Raw genomic sequence first — 22711 nt, 5'->3', positions numbered from 1 at the left:
GGATGTTAAGGGGGAGTTTGTTCCATGCATGGGAAATGCTATATGTATGGTTTTGTTTGGTTTATAGGTGTCCAGAAGGAGCTGGAGAGAGCTGTGGAGAGTTCTGGAGGAGGGTATAATGTGATATTGGTGAGGACAGAGCAGGACAGGAAAGGGGTTTTAACAGTTGAGTATGGGTCATTTGCAGCTGGGAGGGAGGGAAGTCAAGCCACTGGCATTGTTTTAGTGCATGGTAGTGATGAGATTTGTAGGGCTGGTTACTAGCAAATCTTCCAACGCTATAGTATGATTGACAGAGTTTAGCCAGAATGGTAGATTGTAGATGTGAAAAGATGGGAGAGGCAGAAAGTTGACACAGAAGGAGGAAGGCCTGAGCTAGTTTCAGCCTAGACTCAGGGGCTAGATATTTTTTATGTCTGAAGAGTAGGTCGAGTTTTTGATTGGTCTTTTTGATACAGTGCTGAATATGGGTAACAAATTTTAATTGGTCATCAATAATAACACCAAGAAGTTTAGTATGTGGGTCAGGTTTTTTGATGGCATTGTCAAGAGAAGAAATAATGAAGGTTGTTTTGAGGTTAGAGAGGGTTTGTGGAAAAAAGAGTAGTTGCTTTGTTTTTGGGTGGATTTAGAATTAGTTTGTTGTCAGTTAGCTGTTTTTCTACAGATAGGAAGTTGTGTTGAGTAGCAGAGAGGAGGTTAGAGAAACTGTCAGAACAGGTGTAGAGTCGTCTGCATATTATGCCAGAGGATGCTATACAGGAAGTATGCAATTGGTTTGTTAAAATATTAATGGGCCAAAAATCTAACCTTGAGGTACCCCAGTTTGGATTGGTAAGTAAGGGGAGCAGATAGCCTGTCATCTTAATGATTGTTATCTATTAGTGAGATAGCTGGTTAACCATTTAATAGTAAAGAGAAAGAAGTTGAGTTGTGATAGTTTGAGACATTTGGAGTGTGATACACTACTGAATGCTTTAGAAAGGTCAAGAAAGAGGCAAGGAGCCAGTAAATCTATGTCCATGGCTTCGGCAGCGATTTGAGTAAAGGACAGTAGGGCAGTAGATTTACTATAATATGGTCTGAAGCCATGTTGGGTAGGGGTTAGGAGGCTATTATGTAGAATGTACTTAATAAGCTTCCTGTGAATGGATGTTTCAAGGAGTTTAGATAGCGGAGAGAGGATAGCAATAGGTCTGTAGTTGGATGGTTCTTTGCTGTTGCCTCCCTTGTGTAATGGAGTGATAAAGAATGATTTCCATATATCTGGGATGGTGGATTCTTGAATAGATCTATTGATTTGGATGGAGACTGGCTAGGCTGTTGACTGAGCATTTTGAGAGAGGGGGAAGGTTGTCAGAAGTAGGGGAACATAGCTTCAGCTTAAGCAGGAGAGATTTGATGTAAAATGTCAGGGTGGGGTGTGTGTGAAAGAAGAAGTATTGGGGTTGAGTGTGAAAGATGAAGCATTGGTGAAATGTGGAGTGAGATGTGTGTGTCTATTGTTCTAACCATTGTGGGTGTATTTGTGAATAGATTCAATGAAGTATGAATTTAGAAGAGTGGAAGTTATAAGGGGGTTTTATCAGGATAGGGGTTGGGGGTAGAAGGGTTGCCTTGGGTGTAGGATCTTATTAATAGAGTACCAGAATTTTTTTGGGTTAGACTTATGGGTGAGTTGGTCATTGGAGTAGAATTTTTTCTTAGCTGTATTGATGTGTTTTTTAACCAGATTATGTAGTTGTTTATAGGTTTGGAGAAGAAAAGGTGATTTAGTTTTATTCTGTTGTTTACAGGTGCGCTCTCTTTTCATAAGAGTGAGTGTATCTTTTGAAAGCCAGGGGGTTTGGGTTGTTTTGATTCTTACTTTTCTTAGAGGTGCTAGGGAGTCAAGGATAGAGAGAAAAGTGTGATTGAATTAAAAGACAGCGTCATTTAGAGGGATGTTTCAGAATTGTCCAACCTATAGACTCTTTAACCTGTGATTAAAGGTCTTACTCTTAAAAGTGGAGAGATTGCGACAGTCTTTTTAGAGATGGTATTTAGTTATCTGAACAGTGTGCCTAAGAACTCTGATAGGAAGTTTGTCGCTAAAGGAGTGTGGTAGGATAGTAGGGTTTTGATACAGGTTATGGTCAGTTGTTAGGATCCAGTCAAGAGTGGAGCTACCACTTTTATTTTTATTGAATCTAGTAGGTGTAGTAATTAGCTGATGAAAGCCATGTAGGTTGATGGAGAGAGATGGGCTGGTTGTAGATATTTTTAACCAGTCGATGTTAACATCTCCTAACAGAATGGTTTCATAGCTGATATTGAGTGATAGCCATGAGAGTATGGATTCGAGGATGGGAATGTTATTACCTGGTGGGATATAGATAGCAGCTAAGGCAAATTTCTTTTGTGGGTTAAGGTGACAGTTTAGGATAAGTAGTTCGGTGTGGAAATTTCGATGGGTTACGCGTAGGGGGGGTAGACTGAGGTGTTCGGAGTACATAATGGCAACACCACCACCTTTCCTAACCATTCTGTCTTGCCAGTAGATATTGTAATGGGGGGAAGGATTTCAGAGTTTGAAATGTAGGGCTTTAACTGTATTCCAGATAGGGTTAGGATGTGTGGGGAATGGTGGATAATCCAGGAGTTTAGTTCTGTGGTTTTTATTCATTAATTGAGTATATATTAAGATGTTTTGAATTGGGGGAGGGAGACTGTTGAGACTGGTGGCTGTTGGGATGGTGGAGGAGAAGCATTATCTGGATTGGGGTAGATATCCCCATGTGTTAGTAGTGTTTTTAGGCGCGGGGGTGGTTTGTAGTGGTACTGGTAGTGGTTGCGACGTAAGTATTTTAGCTTTAGTGTAGTTGATAAGGGAGTGTGTGCTAAGATTTTGAGTTTGTGAAGTTGGGTAGGGAAGATATTGAACAGAGATGGTGAGATAGGATGATTCGTTTAGTTGAATGGAGAGTGTAATAGTAGTTGGAGGTCGGAAGTGGTGGTGGTGTGATTGGTAGGAGTGAAATGAGGAAATAATGTAAAGGGGATAGGAGGTCGATTATAGTCATGGTATAAGTTAAAGTTGTAAGAAATAGCAGTAATCTGATTGGATGTAGTGTAAAGGGAATAGGGTGGGGCTGAGTGAGGTTGGGGAGCAAGGATAGGGTAATTAGATGAGGTGGGTTGGGTTTTGTATTTGAGTAGATAGAAATTAACTGAAAGTGGAGGTTGGTGGGAATTCAGGTAAGTTAGGGGAGCAGAGTGAGCCTGAGCCCAGCGAGGGCGAACAGAGCGAGCTTTGCACCCTGCCCAAGGATTGGAAAGTTCCCCTAAGAAAAAACAGAGTACACGACAAGTAGAAGTTTTATGCTGCTTACAAGTCTGCAATGGTGGCTTTTATTCTTTACATGTATATTCCCCTTTGCTCTGTTTTTGCTGTACACTGTCACTAAAGATAACATTATTTTGAGACTTTGCACTTTCATGTGGTGTTTAGTGAAGAGTAATTACTGAGGGGTAGGGACTGAAGGCTATGCCTCTGTTGAGAGGGACTCAATACCTTAATGTAAAGCAGATAAAGCTGAATGTATCCACAGTGAAATGGTTGAAAAGGTGAAGGGGGCTAATAGGAAGATTTGCAGCTGTCGCCCCTAGGGTATGCACTGTAGCTGATTGTAACAGATTTTAACAAGGTACAACAATATTCAGAAAAACAGACACCTACACCGCCCTTAAGTGACAACAGCAGGGTTCCTGGATTAAGGGTGGGGCTGCAGTCTTTATTCTTTGATGATTATTGGTTAGAGTTTCCTTTGCTTTTAGCTGGAGTGAGAGGAGTCATCGCTCGCACAAGTAAAGGGGGAGAGAACTGAGGTGACCAGGTGTGCAGTGGCATACAGACACTACACCGGGAGGGCTTTCAGCTGCAAAAGTGAAGTATATCCTTTACTTCCAGCAAAGACACTGCCATTTAAGACAATTAGGTGTCATACAGTATCATAAAGGACTGTGTTTTTTTTTCTGAGTTTTTTTAATGTTATTTTTCTGTTGTGCCTTATGTAGAGCTAGCCATTTGAAATAAGTATGTAGCATCCTCCTTAACACATCCTAATTCTGAGGCTTCCTCTGTCTGTCATCCACTGTTCTTGCTGGGGGTGGAGAACATGGCCATCTGCAGCTAATGAAAAACTATGGTACATGTGATGGAACTGTTGTGTATCATCTGGAAACTCTACATTTTGTTGTGGATTGATGCAGCAGATCTGAGAATGCTGGCAAAGATTGCAGAGTTTGTGCTTTTTTTAGTGGATTGGAGCTGCCTGTTGCACATTGTGTTTCATTATGACTGCTGAAGAGGGAAAAGGTAAGTATGCCAGCTCAGAGCTGGTTTTACTATAAAGAGAAGAGGGATTTCTCCCTTGCCCAAGCACACACACACAGAAAGGCTGTTTAGAGTGTTTTGTGACATTTTAGAGTATTGATACTGTGATTTTGTTTTGCAAGTGTTAGATATTTTAGCTGCAATTGTCAGTTTTGTGTCATGAAAGGTAGTCCATTATCAGTGTTTATGAAATGTGTGATCAAACATCTGCAGTCTCTGTGTACTTAAATTACTTTAGTTTTCTAGTATATGTTGTTGTCCTTTTTCTTCCTCACTGATGGGTTACGGATCTGATCCTCTGATCTGACTTGGCTGCATCTCCCAGACTTCAGATCCTAATCTCGAGTTCCTCCCTCTTTCTATAATGCACCACACCACCTCTAACTCCCCAAATCTCGTTTGCTGCCAGCAATGACAGATGTGAGTTTTTTCTTGGTCTTGAGTTTGAGAGTATTAGTATTGGCATTCCATTAATATCCTTTCAGCTAAGTCATTTTTTTTAATTTTCTATTATTAATTATCTTTCTCTTTGTCCCCCCACCCTAAGTTTTCTCTGCAGGATTTAGGTAAAAGTTTGCTGTATTTCCCTTCCGTCTGCTTTCTTTGGGCCCTGGCAATTTCTAGTATTTCCATTTTATTGTTTCCTGTGTTGGTGCTCTCACTGTGTTTTTTCTTTTTGTACAGTCCTTATGACAGAGTTTTTAACATGGTTCAGATTGTGGGCATGACTTCTCCTTTTCTGATGAACACAATAGTTTGCCCAGTTCCTTTTTCCTGCCCATTTGACTCTGGCACAGCCTTTTTTTTCTCCTTCTCCTTTCTTAGCCTCTTGTAGCTCTTTTTGGCTTTGTAAAGTATTGCTTCTCTTTCTCTCTCCCCCTTCTGTTTTTCATCTTAACACACCCGCCAGAGATTGTGGACCTCTGCCTATATCCCTTATGTCACCCATGGGAGATTAAGTAGCTCCATTTCCTTGTCTCTACTGCTTGATTTCTCCTATAGTAGGATATAGGGTAGTGGTTAACAACAGTACATATATCAGAGACACTTTTGATTTCTTGGGAAAAAAAAATCAAAGAAATATATGTGGAAGAAAGTGAATTACTGGTAACATAGATATAAAATCATTGTATACAGTAATACCTAATGATGAAGGCATGGAGACTGCATTGAATTAATTAAATTTAAGTTATATTCTGGCAATACTGTAGGAATATTAATGGAATTGCTTGATGTTGTTCTTAGTTATAATTTCTTCTCATTTAATAGTGATTTTTTTCATCAAACAAATGGAGTGGCAGTGGGGGCGGCAATGGCCCCCAGCTATGCCAATTTGTATATGTATGGGTGGGAAATCACTCATATATTACAAAGCAAGTACCAAAATAATATTGTGGCATTGTATCGTTTTAGACTTTTTTTTTTTTTTTTTTTTTAATTTGGAGAGGAACAGAAGAGGTTTTATGTGAATTTAAGACATAGATCAACATGAATTTACCTGCCATTTTAATTTAACAACAATAAATTTCTTGGATGTAACTGTCTTTAAGGACAAGAGCAAATTAGGAACAAATATTTTCCAATAAGAGGTTCAAAATAATACATACTTTAATTATAGTAGCATGCACCCCAAAAAAGACCAAATAAAATATAGTAAAAGGACAGTTGTTAAGGATTAATGACCTGACAGAAAGGGAAGAAGATTTTGGTATAGAAAGTGACAATTTTTGTGAAAAACTTTATCAAAGAGGTTACCAAAAACATTAGTCAAAGATATTAGAACTAAAGTTACAACTCGGAGAGGTACAAGAAACAGAAAAGAAGGTAGAGTAAATACAAATGAAAATAAAGTGAGAATGCTTATTTTTAATAGTTTGTACTGAGGGAGAATAAAAGAAGTAAATAATTGGAAAGTGATTGAGGGACAAACTGAGTTATTAGAAACTATAGGGCTTAAGCCTCTCTTAACCCAAAAAAAAGAGGGACATTTTCAATAACTTCTTTCAAAGTAAGTTGACTTTACCTAAAGTCAGGTCAGACAGAAATGGAATGGTTAAGTGTTACAACTGCAATATCTGTAACTATTTGTTCATGGAAAAAAACAGAATGCACTTTGAATAATGTTAAAATAACTGTCAATTGGGTCTTTTCATGCAAATATAAGTATGTAATTTATGTCACTTTTTGCTTAGAATGTAAATATTTTTATGTAGGAGCTACTACAAAAGAATTGTACAAAAGAATATATGAACATAAATATGCAGTTTCTATCGGGGATGAAAGGAATTCCCGGGGGGGAAGCATTACAAACATGGTTCATGCAAAGTTAACTTAATTCCTTTTAGTGGACAGTTTAAAAAATGTAGAAAATTCATTCAATCCAGAAGATGACTTGGGGTGCTTGGAATATAGTTGGCAGGTTAGATTCGATGCTTGCTACCCTACCCCCCTGGTCTGAACAGTAGAGATTTTATTATGCATCTGAAACGTAAAGGGTTAAAACGCTAAGTATGTGGTCATGTGATTTTTAAGTATTTAAATATGTGTTTTTGAATGTTAACTTCCAGTCTGAAGAAGTCTTATTACAGATGAAAGTGCTTACTGGAATTATTTACTGTGGAACTGTCCTTGGATTTTATTAAAGCAGCTTATTTCCTTTGGTTTTGTTTTTTGGTTTTGGACATTAAGTCTTAACCAGCTTTTAGCTTACTGTTCGATTACTGATTTTTGTTATTTCTCCATTAAAAAAAGTTGCTATTACCTTGTCCTCCCAAAGCCCTTCTACCAGGTCAATGGCCTTTTCATCTGCCTTATCCACAAGAACTTCCTTTTTATAGTGGAAAGTAAGAATCTATATAGTCATTGGTCAATATTTATCATCCTTTCTGAATTGTCAGTTATGCTTAAATTTTATTCTGGTACCAATAGCACAGAAACTCTGACCAGCTGTTTATTTCCTTTTCCTTCTATGCGCTTGGGTTATGCAGTCCCATATATGATCCTGGTCAATTAAACTACAAACAAAAAACTATATTTTGCCGAGTTATTTACAAAGTGGTTTGAAATTGCCTCATCATCCTAGAATCATTCTATCAAATCCATGACTACCTTATTAACCTTCCTACTGCAGTTTTTTTGTGCGATATCTCTCATACAGTAATTTGTTTGTATACTCATACTCTTGTGATGCATTACAAGCTGGACATTGTCTCCAGAAACAGACTGACCGTTGGTTTTGACAGTGCTCTGGCATATACTTCCTTGAGGGCCTCCCAAGAATTATGTAGCTGAGGCTCTACCCATCAGTAAGGACGAATGAAGACAACATCATATTTAGGGGTTATGTACTTACCATAACTTGGCACATGTGTTGTCCTTTCTCATTCTTCCTCACCTTCTCTCCTAGCCATCCCCCGGCCTTATATTTTTTTCTAGAAGTATATTGAATTTTATGGTAACTGAGTTCCAAATTAGTAGACATAGGCAGCAAACTTGATCTGAGGAGTTAGAGGTGGTGGTGTGCATTATGATAAGAGGGAGGAGCTCAAGATTAGGATCTGAAGTCTGGAAGATGCATCTGAGTCAGATCCGAGGTTCTGATCCATAACCTATCAGTGAGGAAGAATGAGAGGACAACACATATACCAAATTATGGTAAGTATGCCAAGTACATAATTCCTAATTTTCTTTAGTAAATGCCAAGTACATTCATGTTTTGCAAAGCTGCCTTTATCTTACTAGCTTTCAAAGTACTGTTTGAGAACCATGAATGAAGTATGAAGATAGGTTGGGGACTGCAGACTAACTTGCATTTTTTTAATCTGAAATGATATCTACTTCATTCTTTTTCAGATTCTATTCAGCTTGTGTTATCCTTGGTTTACAGTTTTTACATGAAAAGATGATCATTTACAGGTAAGTCTTGTGTGACTTAGATGGTCTTCCTTTTTTTTTTTTTTTTTAGATAAAACTTGTCAAATATAACAAGAAACTTTAATAAATGTATGTATTTAGGGGAAAAAAAGAATCCCCGAGGAAAAGTAGCGTTGTTTTTGTCTTAAAAATTAAAAGACAAATAAAAGTCCCCACATGCCATCTTTGGAAAGTATACATAACTACCTTCAAATGAACCTAGATTATTGCTGCATTGCTTTTCAGAGATGTGTAGTACCTAAACAACACAATGTAATGCAATTAAATGGTTATGCACAATCTCATTTGATGTTAATCTTCGTTTGTCATTGTTTCATTTCTGTTTTTACCAAAAGTGCAACATTCAGTCTTAGTCACACAAATATTTGCTTGCATTCAAACCCAGAATAACTTAACCCAGAAAAGATGTTGTCAGTAATCAAATAAAACAGATGTGGTTTTGTATATCCTATTAATATCAGTTGTGAGAAATATAAGCAGATCCTCAGTGGGGAATATGGTTTCTTAAAAGATGACTTGCATTTTTTTTCTGAGGTACAGCTTTGGCACACGAGTCCAGTTAGAGAGGAAATGGATCTGGTTTTCAGACATTTTTCGTATATTTGGAAGATTAAATATAATGCAGTTAGAATTCCCTTTCCCAAAATTATTTTATTGGCTTGTCATTTTTATGATTTACTCCATGTACATTTTAGTGTATATGCAATCAGTACCTTCTGTGGTATTTGGAAGAGCTTGATTTGAATGATTGGTTATGCCAAAAACAACCCAGCTACACTCTTGACAGCCTTCCATACTTGCATGTTGCAGTTACCCACAGTTAACTGCTGAATCTTATTTTATTCCTTTTGCCACTACTGATATTACATTCCTCCTTTTATTATGCTTGCCCTGGAATATCAAAAGAGTACTGTTTATGGCTAGACTTAGTAGTGGTCGTTCAGTAATGCTGATGTTTCAAATGTTTGCATTTCTGAGAAAGCCAGTGTAAAGAACTTAATCCTGGTTTATGCAGGGCTGCCTTTTTTTTAAACACCTTTATTAAATTATCACTTAAGCCATAGGCAGAGCTAGGCAGCACTTAGTGTAAGTAGAAGCACAGGCTGTACCATGCGTCTTAGCATGGATAACCCTCAGTCTGAAGTTGTTTTCGTTTGATCTTCAACCTGTATGTATGCGACTCCAACTCAGCTGCATGTTCCAGCATTGGATCCAAGCTGCTCCCCTACCCATAATGCTCCTGTCTCCAGATCTCGTTTGCCGTGCATTCAGTCAGCATCGTGGTCTGTTAGCTCCGAGTTTCATGGTAAGGTCCTTATTTGGTTGTCTTTTTTCTTTTTCACCCTTCCTAACTATTTTTCTCTAGTCCTATACCCTTCCCATTCTTGTGCTCAGGCATTGGTTCTCTGATAAAATAAAAAAAAAAAAAAAATCCCCCCTTTCTTACTTTCATGTCTAGTGAGAGAGATTGTGTGTGTGAGTGCGTGCGAGTGCGTGAGTGGTTTCCATCTGCAATGGCTGAGACACCCAAGCCAGGCTTTTGGAAATGCAGTGTGTGTCCATAAGCTCCCCCTTTCTGATGGCCACACTCTGTGTGTTGTACAATGGATATAAAAAGTGTACACACCCCTGTTAAAATGCCAGGTTTTTGTGATATAAAAAAATGAGACCACAACAAATCATTTAATCCATCCTGTAACCTGTACAATTCAATTGAAAAACAAACATGTCTGTTAGGGGAAAAATATAAAAAAATAAAACATACAATAAGCTGGTTGCATAAGTGTGCACACCCTTAAACTAATATTTTCTTGAAGCGCCTTTTGATTTAATTACAGCATTCAGTCTTTTTGGGTAGGAGTCTATCAGCATGGCACATCTTGACTTGGTAATATTTGCCCACTCTTCCTTGCAAAAGCGCTCCAGTCTGTCAGATTGCGAGTGTATCTCTTGTGCACAGCTGTCTTCAGGTCACCCCACAGAGTTTCTATTGGATTTCGATCTGTACTCTGGATGGGCCATTCCAAAACTTTAATTTTCTTCTGGTGAAGCCATTCTTTTGCTGATTTGGGTGTATGCTTGGGGTCTTTTTTTTGTGTTGAAAGGTGAAAGTCCTCTTCATCTTCAACATTCTAGCAGACGGCTGAAGGTTTTGGGCCAAAAGTGACTGGTATTTGGAACTGTTCATAATTCCCTCTACCTTGACTAAAGCCTCAGTTCCAGCTGAAGAAAAGCAACCCCAAAGAATGATACTGCCACCACAATGTTTCACCCGTGGGAGTGGTGTTCTTTTGGTGATGCTAAGTGTTGTTTTTGAGCCAAATGTACCTTTTGGAATTGTGGCCATAATGTTCAACCTTGGTCTCATCAGACCATAACACATTTTCTCACATGCTTTTGGGAGACTTGATGTATTGTTTTGCAAATTTTAGCCAGGCCTGGATGTTTTTCTTTGTATGAAAAGGCTTCCATCTTGCAACCCTACCCCATAGCCGAGACATATGGAGAATACAGGAGATTGTTGTCACATGTAGTACACAACCAGTACTTGCCAGAAATTCCTGCAGTTCCTTCACTGTTGCTTTAGGTCTCTTGGCAGTCTCCCTGACCAGTTTTCATCTTGTCTTTTCATCTATTTTGGAGGGATGTCCAGTTCTTTGCAACATCACTGTTGTCCCATATTTTCTCCACTTTTTGATGACTGTCTTCATTTGATTCCATGGTATATCCAATGCTGTGGAAATTTTTTGTACCCTTCTCCTGAGTGATACCTTTCAACAATGAGATCCCTATGATGCTTTGTAAGCTCTCTGTGAACCATGGCTTTTGCTGTAGCAGGCAACTGAGTAAATGTCAGGAAAATCCTACTAGGACAGCTGAACTTTATTTGGGGTTAGTCAGTCTCTCTCTAATTGATGGGAGGTGTGTACCCAGAAGACTGAATGCTGTAAGTAAATCAAAAGGTGCTTCAACAAACTATTAATTTAAGGGTGTGCACACTTATGCAACCAGCTTATTGTACATTTTTTTTATTTTTTCCCCCCTCACTGATTTGTTTTTCAGTTGAATTGTACAAGGTTATAGGTCACATTAAAGGTGGGAAAAGTTTTGAAATTTATTGTGGTCTCATTTTTTATATCACAAAAAACTGGCATTTTAACAGGGGTGTGTACACTTTTTATATCCACTGTATGTCTGGGAGTATCATACCTGGACTACTCCTGTTCGATCTGCATGGGCTTCACGCACCACGCATTGATTGACAGGAGGAACAAACTTATTTTGAAAGGCCTCCTTCCCCCCACCTTCCTTCGAGGCCCCCTGCTTCTTCCTCCTCCCTGACCTCTGGGACTCAACCTCCTGCTAAGAAGGCTGGGGGGCAGGGAAAAGCACCGTCACAAGGAGCGGGATAGGCCCAGAAAACAGTCCCCTGACCGCACGTCTTTGGTCGAGACCCAGCTAAATCCAGTCCGGATCTCAGGCTGAGTTCCCCTTTGCTCCAGTCACCTCATTTCTCCCTGGAGCCTGAAGTCTTTCGGGCCCGATCCCTTTATCGGCCTCTCCCTGGTGCCTCTCAAAGCCTGTATTTCTAGCTTCCTCCATCCGATCTACCTGTAGTTTTTCTGAAGCTGAGGTGGACAGGATAATGCGGAAATTCATCCGGACCCAGATGGGAGTCTTGCCTGCCCCCCGGGGCCGGGAGCATGCAGTCTGCCTTCCTTCTCTTTGCTTCTTCTCCAATCCAAACCAAGGCTTCGGAGTCTTTGGGTCTAAGGCTTCTTGGCATTGAGGGGTTAGCGGTGATGGTACAGGTACCTCGCTGCCGACCAATGCCCTGAGTGACTCGGCACCGACCAGTACGGAGCCATAGCTTTAAGGTTTTTGGAGTTAGGCCTTCCAGTAGGAGTCTCAGCGCTTAGAGGGTCAGATCTGGCTCCCCTCTCGATGCAGAGGGTGACGGATCCGTTACCACTTCCAGCTTTGGAGATTCATTCTCCCTCTGCTTTTGATGTGATGGAGAGGGCTCTCAGTTCCCTTAAGATGCTTGATGTTATTGTCCACTGAGTCCATACTAGCTCTCTCTATTTCTGGTCTGGAATCCCTAATTATGCCCCCTCAGGGACAGCCTGTTGCCTCTCTGCTCCAGGGAGTCTCCCTCCCCCATGGAAATGGCCAGAAGTTTCCGAGTCCTCCCCAGACCCCCCTCCCAGAGAAGCTCCCTTGGAAGCATACTTGCAAAAGGAGGCACTTGTACATCCCACCGGAGTCCCTCACAAAAGACACCAACTTAGACGAAGGGCTAGGCTCCCCCCAGTCACCCCCGGATGATGTCTCCTCTGGAGACATCATGGAAATCCTATTCCAGCGTGGGAGGTGGTCTGTCCAAAATCCCAACCTGGAGGTATTTGGCACAAAAGACCCTCTACCTCCTGGGTGTCCCCTTCCGCTGATCCGCTTGTGGACTTGATTTCATCCCAGGCATGGAAGTAGCCCAACACGGTGGTGCCCATTCCCAAGCTCCCTGATAAAATTCTAAGCACCCTGTTCGGACAGGCAGCGGACAGGGGATCCCCGGTTGATGCCATGGTGGTTGTGGCGGCCACCAAGAAAGAGCTCACTCAGGAAAGCTCTATGGCCTATTCGCCGGACCAAGAGTCTCAGGCCATGGACCTTTTCGGGAAGCGGCCTTATGCTTCAGCCACATTTGCCTTGTGTGCTGAACTATATGGCATATGTCATCTGACTACAATGGGATCTAGTCAGAGGTCACTGAGTCTGCCCCAGGGTCCATGTTGGCAGAAGAGATGGTGTTTTCCTCCTGTATGGCCACCCTAACTTCTATTTCCAGTACCTCTATGAGGCTCCTGTCACACGCCATGGAAGATGCCTCTAGTGGTGCTGGAACAGACGTTGCAATTAGGCATCATGCTTGGCTCTGGCTTTGTGCATTCTTGGAGCCCTTCAAGGCATCATTTACAAATACCCCTTATGACAGTTCCACCCTTTTTGGTAAAACCGTTCAAGACACTTTAGTCCAGAGTGAGAAAGATGAGAAGGCCTTGTCTGCCTTCGGGATTCACTTCTCAACCTTGCAAATATACTTTTCCCAGAATCCGCATAGGGTGAAGAAGATATGGTTCTGAAAATCACAGGGGTTTTCCCATGACGCTCAGGACTCACTTTCCCCCGAGGCAGAAGGGCATATGACAGATGCCATCCTCATAGCAGAGGAGTCCCGAGGAACCAGGGGTCTCTGGATTCTTTCCCGGACAGACCCTCGCAGCAGCCCTGAAGGGTTGCCCGACTGCTTGTCTCTGGAGGCAGTCGGGGGGTGTCTCTCTGTGCATCCAGCATGCTGGGATTCCATCACAGACGATTGTTGGGTGTTGCAGATTATATCCAGAGGATATTCAGTTCCCTTCCTTCAACCCCCAGTCACACCCAAACACCTCCTCGACATTCTACCTGCATAACAGGAGGAGGCAGGAGTGGAAATTTCCAAGATGCTTGAAAAATGAGTCATCCATCCCATTCCCCCCCAGACCAGTCCAGATCAGGCATCTGTTCCAGGTTCTTTTTTGATGCCAAAGAAGATGGGGGACTTGAGACGCATCCTGGATCTTTCAACCCTAAACCTATCGGTTACCAAGACAAAATTCCAGATGGTCACTCTCTATTCCATTCTGCCTTTTCTGCAGAGAAATGACTGGATGTGCTCGGAGGACCTCCAAGACATGTACTACCACATCAAAATGGACAGGTGCTCTCGGGTATTCTGCTGCTTCTGGCTGGGAGCCAATCATTATCAGTTTAGAGCCCTCCCCTCTGATCTTACCACCGACCCCAGGGTGTTCTTCAAAGTGTTGGCAGTGGTGACAGCTCACCTGCAGTTGCAGGGATTCCAGATCTTCCCCTACCTGGACGATTGGCTCCTTTCCACTCTCTCCAGGCATCGACTGTGTCAGCCCAGGGATCTCCTTCTCCAGATTGCCCACCAGCTAGGCATAACCACAAATCTCAAGTCCCAATTGGGTACTGTTCATGTTCTCAACTTCATTGGGGCTTGGTTAGATATCACTCAGAGCAAGATTTTGCTAACTCCGGGCAGGCTTCAATTCCTCAGACATCATGTGTTGTACATTGTTCAGACTCAGTATTTCCCTATGGAGTCAGTTCGGGCATTCACCCTGATCCCTATGGTTCGTGTGCATATGGAGGTTTTTCAGTGGACCCTAGCAGTCCAGTGGTTGTTGCTAGACCTGCCATTATCTCATCCAGTTTGTTTATCTCAGGCTTGCAGGGATTTGCTTCTGTGGTGGCTTCAATTCCTGGATCATCTTCTGGGTCATTGATTTATCCCCCCCCCCCCTGGTGACCAGTGATGCCTCCCTACTCTGGTGGGGGGGGGGCATTTCATGGGAAGGACAGTCTAAAGCACGTGGTCTTCCCTGGAGACCCATCTGCATATCAGCATCCTGGAGATGAGGGCAGTGCTGTTGGCATTTTAAGCTTTTCATGCCCTTCTTCCCCAAAGGACAATTGGCATCTATACAGACAATATGTCTGTAGTCTGGTACATCAGCAAACAGGGGGGGACCAGGTCTTTTCCCCTTTGTTGTGAAGCCATGAGATTGTGGGAATGGGCAATCTCCTCTTGCCTTTTTCTGGTGGCAATGCACATTCCAGGGAGATCCAACATTCTGATAGACAGGCTCAGCAGATCTGTTCTGATGCCTTACAAGTGGTCTCTAAATCCTTCAGTAGCGGAACAGATCTTTCTAAAGTGGGATTGGCCTTGCTGCGATCTCTTCTTCTCCTTCCAACGTGAAGTGCATTGAGTTTTTTCTGTGAACCCCCCTCCAGGGGACTCCCCCAGAATGCTCTAGTTAGTGCTTGGCCCTCCGGTCTTCTCTATGCTTATCCTCCACTCCCTGTGATCCCAAAATTCATTCTGAAAGCTCAACGGCTAGGGAGCTTATTGATCCTCATTTCCCCCTTCTGGCCTCACCAAGTTTGGTTCCCCTCTCTGTGGTCTCATGCAGTATGTCCTTCCTAGACTTTAGACCCCAGTTCCGTATCTGATCTCACACACATCTGGGATTCCACACACACATCAGGTCAGTCTGAAGCTCACGGCTTAGCTGCTCCAGTTCCAGTGATAGCTAGGACTCCCAGGCTGTCTTCTCCTGTTAAGAAGATTTTGGTAGCAGCTCACAAATCTTCCACTAGGAAGGTTTATTCCAGTAAGTGGAAATGTTTCTCGATATGGGCTTCTCTGTATGATTTAGACCCCTTTACTGCTCCAGTCCCCCCACCATTTTGGAGTTTTTGGTGGATATTTTTCATCAGGGTGCTAGCTTTTCTATGGTAAAGGTACAATTGGCAGCTATCTCCAGTTTTCATATAGGAAACAATTTGGCTTCCAAGCTTTGTAAAGCCTTTTCGAAAGGTACCTTTTTACTTAGGCTTCCAGTTAAGGAACCTTCACCCTTTTGGGATCTTACCAGAGTCCTACAAGCCTTGGTTTCTTTCCCCTTTGAACCAGCAGCTACAGTGGATTTGCAATTCCTGTCTTGAAAGACAGCTTTTCTGGTCACCATTACTTTGGCTAAAAGGGTATCTGAGATCCAGACCTTATCTGTCAAGCCCCCTTATATGGTGTTTCATAAAGACAGGGTTTCCTTACAGATGAACCCTTCATTTCTTCTGAAAGTGGCTTTAGAATCTAATATTAACCAGGTCATCAGTCTTCTGTTTTTCCTTCCAAAATTCCAGAATAAGGGAGAATATGAATTGCATTTGCTTGGTGTTCATAGGCAACTGCATTTTTATTAAATAGAACAAAAAAACTTTTGTAATTCTGATCAGCTTTTTATTTCCTATTCTAAGCCCTTCTTAGGAAAACCTGTTTCTGAAGTAATGATTGCTCATTGGATATCTCGGTGCATAGCTTTGGCCTTTAAAGCCAAAGGATCACCTACACCAGGTCATGTCAGGGTGCATTCTACCATATCTGTGGCTACTTCAACAACCTTTTGGTCTAGGGTTTCTTAGATGACATTTGCTCTGCAGCTACCTGGGCATCATCATACACGTTTATTTTTTGCATTATAAATTAGATCTCCTGTCCACAGACAGGGCATCTTTTAACTCTGCCGTGCTCTGGAAAATCCTTCCATGAGGACCTCCCAGGGTTTTTTGGTAGCTGGGGACTCTGTCCCACAGGCTGAAGATCAAATGAAAACAACAACTTCAGATAAAAAAGTTATGTACTCACCATAACATTCCATCTAAGTTGTTGCTTTCATTTGTCTTCAACTGTCCCTCCCTCTTTCCCCCTGCCCTCCATGGGCTGTGTTGTGGACCAGATGGAAGAGACATAGCCTGTACTCTGGTGAGCCTTTGTCTTCCTTTTGGTGCTTATGGGTGCTAATGCCAGAGTGTTAGGCACATGGTTAGGTTGGGGTGCTACTGTTTGCAGCAAACTCAGTGAGAGAGGAGGGAGACGGGGGCATTATGGATAGGGGAGGAACTCGGAGCTTGGATCCGATGCTGGAAAATTTCAGCCAAGTCGGAGCCGTATACCCACAGGTTGAAGACAAATGAAAAGCAACAACTCAGATGGAACATTATAGTGAGTACATCACTTTTTTTATAGGTCAGTTCAACCCTTTGAGTGTAGCTGTCAGTTTGGGACAATTGTTCATATTAAGAAGGTTAAGCTTTATTATTTAAAGATGTATATATTTTTTGGATTTGTATTTATAGGTTATGGGTGTGCTCTTGGTGGTTTTTGAGGGTTTTCATAAAACAAAGCCTTATAAGATGTGACATAGGTTCAAATGGGTATGATAAGCAACAGCTGCATAAAAGATCAGCTTGTCAGACAATATATGCATGTAACACAAAAGCTGAAACTAGGCACTTAAAAAAGCTGTTGTACATAAAGGTGAGAATAATTTCTTATCATAATGTCAACATTTTCAATATCTTTGAAAGTGAATGGCCTCACAGGTGTATATAAAGAAAGGGTAGTAAACTGTAATAAGAATTGCAGAGCACAGATAGTTAAGCTATAGGTGACACATTTGAAAAGAACTGAGGATGAGAATTTAATAAAGGATTTCAGGATGGTTATTCAGCAGAATATCCGGGACAAAGGAATAGGGGAGTACTTAACTGTAAGAGGAGCTTCAGTAGTGATAGAAAAGGAAATAAAGATATTTTTTGTAGTAGTAAGGGGCTACTGACAAGGGAGGATTATGCTGGAATGTATTTATATTCCACCTAAAGCTACTACAATGGAGCTTAAGACAATTCTGGGAGAAATAATCAGCTTTCAGCAGAGAATATTTATTCATGGGGACTGGAATTTGTTTTGCAACAGTGAGGATGTATCTGTGAGCCTAAAAGGGAAAATATAACAAATGAGGGTAGATTTTTTAATAAGTTTATTAATTTGGCATGGGAAATGTAAATTTGCTCTTTGAAGTTTGAATTTACATGCGATTTCCCAAAGTACAAAAACTGGGCTATCCTAGACAGAAATTACTTAGCAGCAACATGTGCATTTAATTGAAAGTTTTGATATGCATCCAATTACTGTATTTTAAATCACACACCAATAATAACTACAATAAAAATGCAGGGTAATGAAACAAAATGAGACACTCGCACCTCCCCACTTATCTGTTAAACAGAGAGGAATTTAAGGAATGAGTAGTGGAAATTATCCATGAGTTAGGGAAGATAGATATTCTTAGGAAAATAAAGCTAGGGAGTGGGATAAAGTGAAGTTTAAAAATAGGGTAGAAATAAGAGAGAGATTAAGAAGCAACAAGAATTATTTATGACAAATTATGATGAAGGTTAAATTATTTCACAATAGGGAGGATCTCTGAGAACAAGAGGTGACATAATTTCAGAGTGCTGAAGAGAAATTAATGGACTTACCTGAATAATATGCATGAGTTCAGAAAGATTTGCTGGTAAACTGTTTTTGATAACTCCAGAGCACAAAAGTGTTTAGCACAATGGCTCAGGCTACAAAATTAGAAAAGATTATTGCCAAGCTTGGGAGCTTATAACAAGGAAAATAGCCAGAGATACTATTAGTATTAGAAATATTTAGGAAGTTTTATGAAAATCTGTATAAAGTAGAGAAATTTGGAAATCAAAAAGTACAAATGGAACTCTTTATGGAAGAATTAAATATGCAAAGATTAGAGGCAGATAAGGCTCAGTTATTAACAGTTGGGATAAGAGGAGATGAGATAAAAATAGTGATGTATAACCAATCTACAGGCAAGTCTCCAGGAATAGATGGTATTCCTGTGGAAGTCTGGAAAGTACGAAGGAAGAAATTGATAAAGATCTGGAAAGTTTTGTTTAACAGTATTTTAAAAGAAATACCAACATCCTGGAAGAAAGAGGTGGTGGGTATAATACTTAGAGGCTAAAGATGCATCAGATCCAGCTTCATACAGGCCCATTTTGATTGTAAAGTGTTTGTCTATAATGGCTAAACAAATTGCAATTGTGATGCCATAATTGCTAAATATGGATCATTGTGGATTTTTGGAGGAGAGGCAAACATTTGACAATATCAGTAAAACAATGCTGCTACAGAAGTAACAAAATATAAGAAAATACCACTGTTGGTGAGATTTGATGCAAAGTACTCAGTAGAGTAAGCTGGAATTTTGAGTAGGACAGTGGAAACGTGGATTCCCAGATGCAGTAATAAGGTTAATTAGGCTATATGAGGGATATGAGGTGAAAATTTAAGTGTGTGTGTGTGTGTATGTGGGGGGGGGGTCCTCTCTGATAAGTTCTATTTGCACAGAAGAACCAGGCAGGGGTGTCCTCTTTCCCCTTTGTTATTTAGAACCATTGGCAAAGAAAATAAGGAACTCTGAAATTCAATGATACAGTTGGTATGGCAACCAAGAAAAATTGGCCTTATTTGCAGATGATATTATTTTGTACCTAATAAAACCAGAAAAGGACATTTCAGTCCTGTGGAACATTCTGAGACTGTTTCAAGTCATTTCGGGATACAAAATTATTGAAGATAAAACAAAGGCAACAGCTTTAAACTATTTACTCATTCATGAACTGGTTCAGCAATACCGTATTTATGGGGACATGATAAAATAAAATATTTATGAGTTAAAAAGGATTCTGGTATGGCAGCTAAAAGAGACTAAACAAAAGATGATACAAAAACTTAAACTGGAAGATCTGTCTTATGGATAGCAAGATACAAGCAGTGAAAATGTTTAGTCCCATAGCTTTATATACAGGGCTGGCATATTTTTATGCATATATGTATGTGTGTGTGTGTGTGTGTGTGTGTGTGTGTGTATATATATATAGGTGTGTGTATGTATATAATTAAAGAAAAAAGTAGGAATGAAGACCAAGAAAAAACTACATAAAAAAAAAACTTTTCCCCAAGGTGAACAAAAAACACAGTTAAGCCTGTGTTGAGCACTTTTATTCCTTAATGTGAGAAGAACTTCTTCAGAAATACAGATAGCCACACAAGTACTTCAATATATAGAAAACCAGTAGCCAATAAAAATAATCTTTGTTTAATGTGAACAAATACAAAGTAGTTAATAATAGCCAAGGAAATGGAGCAGTAATAAAATGCAATAAAAACAACTCAACCACTGTATGTAAAGATATTTAGTTAATGATTAAAGTTGAATTACTAATGTGATAGTTATCTAAGTCATCTTAGCATACATTTAATATTGAGGGACTCATTCAGACCAGGGAAAGATTCATCATTAAGGAGCAGCTGACACTTAAGTTCTCGCACCTCCAACAGTGTGTCATAATCACCAAAGAAAATGTCTGCTTGTTCTAAAACAAAAAAAACTAAACATTTCAAAGTTGTTGCAATACAAACTATGCTTTGCTAAGGCATGTTTAATGTCCCTGTTCCTTATGGCAGCACAATGCTCCTTAATACGACTAGACAGTTTTCTGTAAGTGTTACCTACATAAAAAACAATTGCATGTGGAGCCAACACTTGCAAATCACATAACTATTGATCAAAATGTCCGTTAAACTTTATTTAAATATTTTAATCAACCCACTTTTTGAAAGTTTGCTCGACGCCGTTGCAGCCTTTGAACGCAAATTGTTGCAACAGAAAAGGAACAAAATTTTAAGAGACACCAATGACTTTAGACTAGGCCACATCTTTATGTGACCCAGGCATGGTCAAAATGTTGAGACTTTTAATTTAAATGAGGTTTCAACAAGAAGTCGCTCTAATGTTAACGGTGAACAACTAATCAATGTGAGCAACAATGTTACAAGAAATGTTGTTAGTAAGACTCATTTAAATGTTATAAATGGTAACAGTTTCAAACATGATTATGAACCTACACCTTGGATAGAGAAGTATAGTAAACAGAACTCAGAGGTTGATACCTCAAACATTTCAACTAATTTAAGTATTGAAGAGACAATTGAAGCATGTGGCTCTAACAATCCTGGTGAACAGGAATCACCTGGGGAGAATCTGTACCCTATAGTTAGAGTAACAAAGTCTCCACTTGCAACACGACAATTACAACCAGTGGTTAGATCAAAAACTCACATGAATTTGTCCAATAAGTCTCTCTCCAATATTGGAGAAGGTGTTTCTTTTCCCCTACCAGTAAGAACAGACAAAGGAGGGAGAAGGACACGCTCGATGAGTCGGGGATGTCAGAAACGAAAACATTCAGGCGCATATACCCTGAACCAAACTCTCAAAAAATGTGGGGGAAGGGAATGAGTCATTAGTATTCAACATCTCCTCATATATGCTTTCTTTCGAGGAGGAGAAAGTACTTTCTAAAGGCTTGAATTTTATTCCTACTTGCCAGAGTAAAATGACAGATACCATAATGGAACTGAAAAATTTTTGTAGGAATATCATGCTTAAGTTCTTGTTTGAAAATTCTGATACAACCAATGAAGCAGTTTCAACAGAACCGACTTATAAGTTTAAGAATCTAAGTAATTTTGTTCCATTAAATCATCCATTAATAGATGCTTTCATGAAGATTACACAGGAAGAATTGTATAAGTATTACGAGAACAAAAATAATGTAAATCAGCATAGGAAGAAACAGTATAATTTGAGTTATAAGGAGAACTAGCTTTAAAAAAGTTACAGGACAAAGATTCGATAACAATAAAATCCGCAGACAAAGGCGGACTTATAGTGGTTATGGATACAACATATTATATAAAGTCAATGGAAAAACTATTGGGTGATAGTAAATTTTATAGAAGAATTATGTCAGAAGTACACAAGATCATTCAATATGTTACCAACACCTTGTTTGATATTTATAGAGGGAGCATTATTACCAAAGAAACCTTGGAATTTTTGGTAGTTAAGAATCCACTCATACTAATAATACAAGGAATGCCTAAGGTCCGTAAGAACCCCACAGATCCACCAATGAGACCGGTAGTAGCAGGTGGAGGTTGGCTTACTGATCATCTTTCGGTCTACATAGAAAAACATCTTAGACCAATTATTAATGGAAATAAATATGTTCTTAGAGATTCCAAGCATTTTTTAATAGATCTTTATGAAAGTTTGAAAGATGAGGTGAACATACAGAAAATAGTATTGGTTACATTTGATGTACAATCGCTGTTTACTGTCATACCCAATGAATTGGGGATACAGTATATATATGAATATATTCTAACACATAGTGAAATGTCACTAGTACAAGTAGATCTTGTCACTCATTTCTTAGAGTTAGTTTTGGAGAATAATCTGTTCACTTTCAATGGAGAACTATTTATTCAACGGGATGGTGTGGCTATGGGGACCCCATGTGCCAATAGTTATGCAAATATGTTTTTGGCACATTGGGAGGAAACCATGCTTTTCAATTTAGATGAATTCAAGATGCATGTAATTTTTTATTGACGTTTTGTCGATGACCTCTTCATGTTATGGAGAGGAAGTTATAAGGACCTAGATATGTTTTATAGTAAGGTGAATAATCTAACTGAATGTTTGAAGTTTACTATGAATAGATCTTTTTCTAGGGTTGAATATTTAGATCTTTATATAGAGAAATTAACAAATGGTTTGATTAATACAGGAGTTTTTTGTAAACCATGCTATCGGAACTCCTTATTAAGATCCAGTATGCATCCTAGATATATTTTTATTTAAATATTACAATATTTTAAAAAAATATATCCTATAAGAATGTGTTTGCAAGAAACGCATATCCCAGAGGAAAACACACCTGGAGGTAAATTAACACTCGTATGTTTATCAAAATGAAAAAAAGAATCCAAGGACATCCGCAGTGATTTAGTAGTTTTGTGTGAAAATGCTGGTCTTTCTCCTATCAGGGATGAAA

The 22711-nt window shown here is 39.8% G+C and overlaps 1 protein-coding gene across 1 annotated transcript in view; it reads left to right on the top strand.

Annotated features, from left to right (window-relative positions):
* Window positions 1-22711, top strand: part of PKN3 (protein kinase N3) — a 2242690-nt gene that overhangs the window by 1972892 nt on the left and 247087 nt on the right. Inside the window, exon 16 of the mRNA XM_044058139.1 lies at window positions 8228-8290. Within this exon, the coding sequence (XP_043914074.1) occupies window positions 8228-8290 (63 nt within the window). The remainder of the gene's footprint in view (window positions 1-8227; window positions 8291-22711) is intronic.

The sequence above is a fragment of the Protopterus annectens genome, chromosome 16.part0, assembly GCF_019279795.1.
Source record: "Protopterus annectens isolate FY-2018-M chromosome 16.part0, PAN1.0, whole genome shotgun sequence".
Lineage (NCBI taxonomy): Eukaryota > Metazoa > Chordata > Ceratodontiformes > Protopteridae > Protopterus > Protopterus annectens.
This window is presented reverse-complemented; position numbering and strand designations above follow the sequence as displayed.